Source organism: Haliotis cracherodii, unplaced genomic scaffold (genome assembly GCF_022045235.1).
Source record: "Haliotis cracherodii isolate W230 unplaced genomic scaffold, xgHalCrac1.p SCAF_2, whole genome shotgun sequence".
Classification (NCBI taxonomy): domain Eukaryota; kingdom Metazoa; phylum Mollusca; class Gastropoda; order Lepetellida; family Haliotidae; genus Haliotis; species Haliotis cracherodii.
The window spans coordinates 31496950-31504428 of NW_027266275.1; the positions used below are offsets into that span (position 1 = coordinate 31496950).

Below are 7479 nucleotides of genomic sequence, written 5' to 3' on the forward strand. Positions count from 1 at the left end.
CCCTGCAGTTGACCGAAATCTGCATGTTGAAATCCACTTTGTTTACGAACCGGATGTCTACTTCATTATGCAATTTTGATTGGACTATACATAGACTCGTTAGTCCAGCCAAAATGGAATTCCAGAATTCCAGCCTAGTCCAGCAAGGTTGGAAACTGTACAGTCAGTTAACGCCCTTTCCTTGGGAAGATGCATTTTACAAGACATTGTGCTACCATTTCTTCATAGTGATATTAGACAAAACATTTTAAATCGTATCTAAGGAGTTGTTTTTTATGCGAGTGGAACGTTTTCTTCCAGCATGAAGGGATAGCGGAGTTCCCATCTCGTTACTTCTACTCTGACCGCCTGGAATGTGGCACTTCAGCTCAGCTTAACCCCGCCCCCATGTCAATCTGGCCTAACGGTAGAAACCAGCCAGTCACCTTCTGCCATGTTGCGGGCACCGAGGACTCACAGACAGCTGCTGCCAACGGCATCGGCACTCAGTCCAAGATCAACGAACGGGAAGTCCATTACGCTGTACGTCAGATTGTTTTATGATGTAACATGTTATAGTTAGGATAACTCTTACTTAGTTTTGTACAAATTCTAATACTTTCTGGGGTTGAGACCCATACAGGATTTGAACCCACACTTTTCAGAGTGAGGCATTTAATCACCAGCACACAAAGTCAGCGAACTGACCCACTCAGCCACCAAGGCTTCAACAAAATGAAAGTCAGACGACTGGTATTTCAGATCACATACTTAGTGTACCCCTCTGACAAGTGTAAAATAGCATGGTTCCCTGTTTTATTATGAACAAATAGCATAGTTCCCTGTTTTATTATGAACAAGTAGCATGGTTCCCTGTTTTATTATGAACAAATAGCATGGTTCCCTGATTTATTTGGAACAAATAGCATGGTTCCCTGTTTTATTATGAACAAATAGCATGGTTCCCTGATTTATTTGGAACAAATAGCATGGTTCCCTGTTTTATTATGAACAAATAGCATGGTTCCCTGATTTATTTGGAACAAATAACATGGTTCCCTGTTTTATTATGAACAAGTAGCATGGTTCCTGGTTTTATTATGAACAAATAGCATTATTCCCTGTTTTATTATAAACAAGTAGCATGGTTCCTGGTTTTATTATGAACAAGTAGCATGGTTCCCTGTTTTATTATGAACAAGTAGCATGGTTCCCTGTTTTATTATGAACAAATAGCAAGGTTCCCTGTTTTATTATGAACAAATATTGGGAGGGGGGGTGAGAGAGCTCTAGAGACCTCCCAATTCAAATTTAGATAGTAATTCTAAATATTGTTAATGGAAAATAAATATAATAAAGTAATCTCATAGCATGCAAATGAAGTCTAGTATATTTTTCAGCTCTATTGAAATTGTTACGATAGTTGTTGAGCCATATGTAGGATATATGGACTCTTTGTTCTTTGTTCAAAAATGCATCTGTGTATTTTCCAACTTGACAATATACCTGATCATTGTGAGTCCTGTCTCTTATATTTTGGGAACAAAATGTGTCTAACTTGTGGATATGTTTGTTTCCTGTTGCAGGTAACTATCGCCACTAGCTTAGTTAGCCGGTACAGAGTGAGTGAGTCTGATATTGTCGTATTATCACAACACCCTGCCCAGTGTGCCACTATTCAGAGAAAACTGCAACTGAAAGGACTTCGCAAAATTACAGTCTGCACAGTTCTAGCTAGTCAAGGTAAACTTGCTGCTCGTGTTTGTAGAATGTATACCATACAGTGCACTCTTTCAACCTGCGATGGGGTCAGGTGTGGTCGTCAGGTTGTGGTTGAGTTGGTGTAACGTTGAGATTCTGGTTTAAATTACGTCCTCAGTACTCTGTTTGACATGTGGGCCGACTAATTGGATCAGGTGGTCAGACTTGGTGACTTTGTTGCTTGTCATCGTACCGTAGCGCGTGGGATGTTGCTCATTGCATCAATCACGGGTTTGTCTGGTTCAGACATATTATTTACAGGCTGCCATCAGTGTGAGGTTAAACACATGATACATGACACATGAGAAAATGATACGAAAACTTGGGTGAAGATAGTTGAATGCAATGACAGGCCCAATTGAACATGAACTTGTTATTATACATGTCCATCTGTATTTCGATAAAGGGGCGATCGGGTAGCCTAGTGGTTAAATCGTTCGCTCGTCACGCCGAAGACCTGGGATCGATTCCCTACATGGGTACAGTGTGTGAAGCCCATTTCTGGTGTCCCCCGCCATGATATTGCTTGAACATTGCTAAAAGCGGCGTAAAATGTAACTCGCTCACTGTATTTCGATAAATTTTCTTTACACAAGGGACAGTGGGGTAGCCAAGTGGTTAAGTTTTCGCTCGCCATGTCAAATGCCTGGATTTGATTTTCCCCATGTGTAAATTTTGTGATGGCCAATTCTGGTGTCCCCGCCGTGATAATGGTGGAATATTGCTAAAAGTGGTGTAAAACCAAACATTCTCACTCTTCACACATTATGAACATACAGTAGACTTACGCTATGTTTTGGGTTTGTTTGTTTTTTCTCAGTATTTGAATTTCAAGGCATGACGTTGAGCTCAACTAAGATATATGATCATTTCCTGTGCTGGTTTAGAGAGTGCATCAAAGGTTTACATTTTAATTATTATTCAGCATGCTAATGTTTCTTTCTGGCTTCTGAATATGAAGTATAGGTAGCCCAACTGGCTGTCATTATTTGGTATCTCGTGATGCTACCACATTTCTCTTTGTTTTGGGTTCAGTAAAATCTGAAGTCACACACTGTAATGATTTAATAACAAGGTGATGTGATTCAGGGGTTAACAGCGCTTGTGTATTATTGCTCTAATTCCCTTTCCATTTCTGCAGGTAGAGAATGGGACTATGTTATAATGTCAACCGTCAGATCGATGCCTAAATGTCAGGTAGAACGCCAACCTACTAGTGGCTGGATTTGCCGCAACCTGGGAGCACTTGCCGACCAACACCAAATTAATGTGGCAATCACACGAGCTAGAAAAGGACTTGTGCTTATTGGTAAGTGCATTTACGAACATGTATTAATTTTTGGGGTTTTCATGTTTTTGATTCACAGCTGACTAAGATTGCGAATATTAGTTGAAAAAATTCTAGATTGGTAAAATTGATACAAATGTAAGTAGAAAGTTATGTATACCACACAATTTAACAATGGATGACAGGCGATTTGGTGATACCGCATGATAATGTCCTCATAGAAACCCAGTACCCTCCCTTGTTTGTCCTCCTTGGGAAAAAGCCCTACACAGTAACTCACAAACTCTTTATCCAGATATATGTTGCACCATTTTACTGATTTTCCTTGTACCTCTAGGTAACAAGTACCTGCTTCAGTGTGACCCCTTGTGGCGAGAACTTCTCAGAGATTACAGAAACAAACAGAAGATACTTGATGCTGATGATTTTGTTCGTCTATTGGCTTAAATCTGAGATAACCAGATAAAATGGTTAATTTACCGAGATGATACTAAGTTGAAACAAAGACGATGTAGGAGACAACGATGATGATGATGATGATGATGATGACGACAACGAGAAGTGGATGTTAAGGGTCCAGGAGGACATCCTGACACGACCTGTTGTAGTGGATAATGTGCATGATTATAACCAGCTTTATGTTTGAGTGTCTTGCCAATAACGCAAACAGATTACCCTTACCTTAGCCTCATAGTCTTATCTTTGCCTTGGTGCAGGGTTTGCAGGACGTTCAGTTCCGTTGATGTTTTACAAGTTATCGTTGACAATAATAATGATTATGATGGAATTATTTTATTTAAATTGTTCAGACATGCTTTGTTTTTCTGCATTAGTATGAAATGATTAATGTTATTTGTGTGTATATATATATATAAATATTGTGCATATATTTGGCGATACTGTCAAACCTGAGAAAAACATACGAATGATCTAGCCCGCAATATTAGTAGTAAATGTGAATATATAAGTTAAATAACTGTTGCTGTGAACGTCTAAGAATTCACCATTCTTAACCATATGTAGCCAGTGTGTGTTGAACTTGGTCCTGGACCCACTTGCACAAAACAATCTTAGCACTAAGACTATTGTAAGCCTATGTTAAAGTATGGGAGTTACGATCATCTTAATGCTAAGTTCGCTTTGTACAAGTGGGTCCAGGTCCACAAAGTCATTTTAGTCAAAACTCCCTGTCTGTAACATAGACTCATGGTTGCTGTGCTAAGATTGCTTTGTTGGACTGGGCCCAGGCTCTGTGTTTCCAAGTGAGAACTGCATTTGTCTTATGTCATTGTATCAACGTTCTTTAATCATAAGCGTAACAAAAGAAGTAAGTTGGAGCTGATATTTGTAAGAAATGTTATAAAGATACTAGATATACGTAAGACAGTTTCTTTTGGTGCCTAGTATGGTATTGGTACCTATGAACAAAGAGAACCATTTTAAATATGGTTAGCGTTTTTCTCGGGTTTCACAGAAGTATCTTGGAGGCGCACATATTTCCACTTGATGTCACAGCTCACATCTTAGTTTTCTGTGTGATGGAAGTGCAGTAAAAATGTTTTAAGTTTATTTAAAAGTAAATGGCATGGAGTTTTGGCTGTAATGATTCACTATGTTTTGGTGCATCGCATAACTTTCACGCTACAAGTACTGTGTCAATACACGTCAGTACCTGTATGCATAAAAGGGTCGTAAAGTCTGATGGCATGTGAGAGACTTGACAAACCACAGTTTAGTTGACACACATTTCCTAAGTACAAGTTTGGTCTCTCATTGTTCCAATTCATGATAGGCATTACATGACCGGGTAATCGAAGTGTTTACTTACAGCCCTAATGGAGATTTAGAGCACTGGTCAATTGGGCCATATGCAGTACAATTGTATTCCTACAAATACACTCTATACAATGGTATCACTTGGTCTGAAGAGACTTTAGATCAACACATGCTGCTGCATTGTAGGTTCATGAGTCTGGAAAGGGAAAGGTTTCCTGCCAACTATTCATGGGTCTTAAGTGCTCAGAGACTGAGGACGTGTGACAGTACTATATCAGATAAAGAAAGGAACAGCTTCACTCTGCCTTTTGTTCTGTACTTTTATTTAAGAAATAAATGAAGAATGGGAGTTGTTTGTCGTACAATAAAATACTGCAGGGAGAATAAACAATGAGGGGCGCAGCTCAGAGACTTTTATTGCGCCATAAACAACGACCACGAGTCGTTTATTTCTTATGAGATATTAACTTTATGTACAGCCTCTTTAAGGATGTTAACAATGATGACTCCCGGAGTGGAATCGGTCCTCGGAAATGTCGGACAAATCCATTTTACAAGGAGTTGGGTTAAACTTGGTATTTCCCACATCTTCTCACAATCCTCCTGTCAATTACCGGTATCTGTACCTTTTCTCCTGTCATATCTCTCCCACTTGTGAATGTGATCGTTCGACCAATGTGTTTATCTGCATAGCCCAGCTACATCTATTGGGAACAACTTTAATACCAGACAGTTCCCTCTCAAAAATAACGTCATCCAAAATATGACGTCATCAAGTTGCAAGCTCATATTCAAATCACCAGAAAAGATAGAACAATGTTTTATTGTGAAGTAAACCACGCTTCATTCTTCATTGCAATTTATCGCGTAGCTATCTTATATACCTTGATAAAGTACTATTACTGTCCTCCGTTACAGATAACCTGTGCATAATTTCCAATATTTCTATAAAAAATTGAATATGGTCACAGCGCATACAGAACAGTTTACAAACATGCTGATAATATCGTCTTTGCTGGAGAAGACACTAGCTATTGTTTTTTTGTGGCCTGTGGAATTATGTATTGTCAATTGGTGTTAACGATGAGCATATTACCTCTGTATATATATATAAAATATATTAATAGGATTATTATGTTGGTCAAGCTGGACTATTTCCTATAAGTGATATATGCATGTGAACTGAGTTTGAGTTTTCTGAATATAAGGGATTAGATGGCTTTAGAAGTGGAACGTAAAAATGTCAAGTCCCCAAAGTAAGAAGTAAATTCATCAGTATATACTGTCCTCGACATGGTAAAAAGTAATACTTTGTACATAATATGCATTGTCCACTGATTATAGTCACAAGGAAAAATCTTAAATATTCTGTTCCTTTTTATTATTTCACGGAATGACACTTCGATTTGTTTGATAAGACTTACACTACTCAAAAGAAGTTAGGGACCACCCGATACTTTTATATTACTATAGTTAATTCCATGACAGATTAACTATAAAAATATGACTGTAACTATACTAATATGAAAGAATCAAGCGGTCCCTACTGTTTTTGTACTAGTATAGTATGTTCTTTCCAGTACGATGGAAATATAAAATAGGTGGGGGCATCACCTCTTTCCTTGTTCAGATAATAGTATCGTTTTGAAACGGGGTTGAGAAACATGCCTTGTGTTGGTTGTTGAACAAGCTTGCACAAAATCATGCATAAGTCAAGGAGTACATTGTAAAGTCAATGCATTATATCCAAGAAATGCATTATAACTATAACAAATAGTAGCTATAGTATATGTAGGATGTTGGGACTACATATTACCAATGCATAATAGCAGTTTAAAGACGTTGTAAAAGTTCTAAGTCTCAGAGATGGATACGGTTATTGATGATGTACATAATATGCTTGCTGCTAATAGAAAGTGTTTTTTTGAGAGGACAAGTTTAGTCCCTCAGTTATTTGTGACTTAGATACTTGGTTGACTATGACTGATGATTGAAGATGCTTCATGTTGAAGTTGTCAATATTTTCCCAAACGTGATAAATCTCCTGCTGCCTATTAACCAAAGTGCCTATTTTGTTGTACTATGTGTATGAAGCTGTTGTATTTTGTTGTACTGTGTGTATGAAGCTGTTGTATCTTTCATTAGTACGTACATTGTCCTGGCTTTATTATTGGGCAATCAGACACACATAAACTTCCTAGTTTTCATGATTCCATATCAGTTTTCCTTCCCATGACCATCTGTGTAGGACAAGGACTAGATCCAACTATTATCAAAATGTAATCTCTTGTGCATTGTTTCATGTTTTTCTTTTTTTTTCAGTAGCACCAGTTCTCGCTTAACAAGCATTGTCCGCAGTTTGAACACATGCTTCTGATCATACCTGTGTGTAGAACATGATTGGATACTGTTGTGTGGAGAGGCTGCAAGCCAATATCTTTATTTTCTGTATATTCATATATAATCTCTTTTAGTGTTGTTTTGGTAAGGAATAAACCATAAAACGCCATGCACTTGTTCTCGTTGTCAAGATAGTTATTGATGTCATTTAGCTAGCAGCTAAAGCATTCCCTTGTCGCACCGAAGACCTGCGGATTCCATGGCCAGTCTTGGTTTACCCGCAGGGATAAAGCAATGAAAAACTCACCTGGAATGGTAAACTGTTATTTGCCAAG

The 7479-nt window shown here is 38.1% G+C and overlaps 1 protein-coding gene across 1 annotated transcript in view; it reads left to right on the plus strand.

Annotated features, from left to right (window-relative positions):
* Positions 1-7306, plus strand: part of LOC139467980 (3'-5' exoribonuclease HELZ2-like) — a 52060-nt gene extending 44754 nt beyond the window's left edge. Inside the window, exons 28-31 of the mRNA XM_071249605.1 lie at positions 301-522; positions 1566-1722; positions 2882-3049; positions 3366-7306. Of these exons, the coding sequence (XP_071105706.1) occupies positions 301-522; positions 1566-1722; positions 2882-3049; positions 3366-3475 (657 nt within the window). The 3' untranslated portion in view covers positions 3476-7306. The remainder of the gene's footprint in view (positions 1-300; positions 523-1565; positions 1723-2881; positions 3050-3365) is intronic.
* The last annotated feature ends 173 nt before the right edge of the window (positions 7307-7479 follow it).